Source organism: Etheostoma cragini, chromosome 23 (genome assembly GCF_013103735.1).
Source record: "Etheostoma cragini isolate CJK2018 chromosome 23, CSU_Ecrag_1.0, whole genome shotgun sequence".
In the NCBI taxonomy this organism is placed as follows: domain Eukaryota; kingdom Metazoa; phylum Chordata; class Actinopteri; order Perciformes; family Percidae; genus Etheostoma; species Etheostoma cragini.
In genome coordinates, this window is record NC_048429.1 from 127,470 (window position 1) to 129,001 (window position 1,532).

Below are 1,532 nucleotides of genomic sequence, written 5' to 3' on the forward strand. Positions count from 1 at the left end.
GTTTACCTGTGTAAAGGTTACCTGTATAAAAAGAGTTTACCTGTATAAAGAGAGTTTACCTGTATAAAGGTTACCTGTATAAAGAGAGTTTACCTGTATAAAGGTTACCTGTTAAAAAGAGTTTACCTGTATAAAGGTTACCTGTGTAAAAAGAGTTTACCTGTGCGGACCCAGGTGAAGCGCAGGTGATGAGAGGTGTTCAGCTCGGGGTAGTGGAACGCTGCAACATCAGACATAATACTCATGGATACATGGATACGTATATTTACTAATACTAATACTTATACTCATGTATACGTGTATACGTATACTAATACTAATACTAATACTCATGGATACATGTATACGTATACTAATACTAAGTGTGTGTGTGTGTGTGTGTGTGTGTGTGTGTGTGACATACGCTCTGCGATCTGCAGCGCTGGGAATCCCAGGTAGAAGCTGAACTCCACCAGGCTGAGCTTCCTAAGGTGTTCGCTGACCTTTGACCCCGGCAGGAAGTCTCGCCCATCACGCACCGCAAACGTAATGTCAACGGAAACCTTCTGCTCCGCCGCCGCCGACCAGGCCGCTGACGTAGTTATGTTCAACAGCTGGAGAAGACACACAGGTGTGTAGATCAGGCTCACCTGTATGCAGGTAATCAGACTCACCTGTACAGGGGGTCAGACTCTAATCAGACTCACCTGTACGGGGGTCGGACTCTAATCAGACTCACCTGTACGGGGGGTCGGACTCTAATCAGACTCACCTGTACGGGGGTGTCCGACTCTAATCAGACTCACCTGTACGGGAGGTCGGACTCTAATTAGACTCACCTGTACAGGGGGTCAGACTCTAATCAGACTCACCTGTCCGGGGGGGTCAGACTCACCTGTTCGAGGGGGGTCAGACTCACCTGTACCGAGGCGTTTCCCGCCTCGTGGGCGCGGCGCTGCGTCTCGGCGTACGCCATCATCAGGCCTCTCTCGATGCGTTCGCTGAAGTTGCAGACACGGACGTCCACGTGTGCGGGGACGAACTGCAGCACCGAGTGGACGTGGTGGCGGGGGTCCGGCTCGGCGTAAAGCGGCGCCACGGAGGGGGCGGGGCCCACGCCGCGCGGCGCCGCCCGCCGCAGCGCGTTGATCACGGAGATGGAGGTGAAGATCACCGGTCCCGACACCACGCGGAACGCGAAGCTGGACGCCGTCCGCAGGAACTGGGGGGGTAGAGAGGAGTACACAGAGTACTAGTTACTAGTATAAGTATCTGTGAGTGAACATAGAGTACTTGTTAGTTAGTAGCATAAGTATATGTGCTAACATGGAGTACTATTTGGTTAGTAGTATAAGTATAAGTATGTCTGTGTGAAGATAGAGTACTAGTAAAAGTATGTCTGTGTGACCATAGAGTACTAGTAGAAGTATATGTCAGCGTGTAATTGTACCTGCAGCTCCACCGAGCGGTTGAACTCTCTCTTAAGAAGTTCTCGGAGCGCGGTGAAACCGGCCGAAGAACCTCTGGACCCGACTGAGAAAACAAACACACAA

The 1,532-nt window shown here is 51.0% G+C and overlaps 1 protein-coding gene across 1 annotated transcript in view; it reads right to left on the reverse strand.

Moving 5' to 3' along the window:
• The window catches only part of LOC117939032 (UPF0606 protein KIAA1549-like), a gene marked incomplete at its 5' end in the record, with an annotated part of 10,434 nt that extends 8,909 nt beyond the window's left edge, over positions 1 to 1,525 (reverse strand). The window contains 4 exons of the mRNA XM_034864075.1: positions 142 to 220; positions 404 to 593; positions 899 to 1,201; positions 1,430 to 1,525. Coding sequence (XP_034719966.1) covers positions 142 to 220; positions 404 to 593; positions 899 to 1,201; positions 1,430 to 1,525 — 668 coding nt within the window. The remainder of the gene's footprint in view (positions 1 to 141; positions 221 to 403; positions 594 to 898; positions 1,202 to 1,429) is intronic.
• Positions 1,526 to 1,532: the final 7 nt, after the last annotated feature.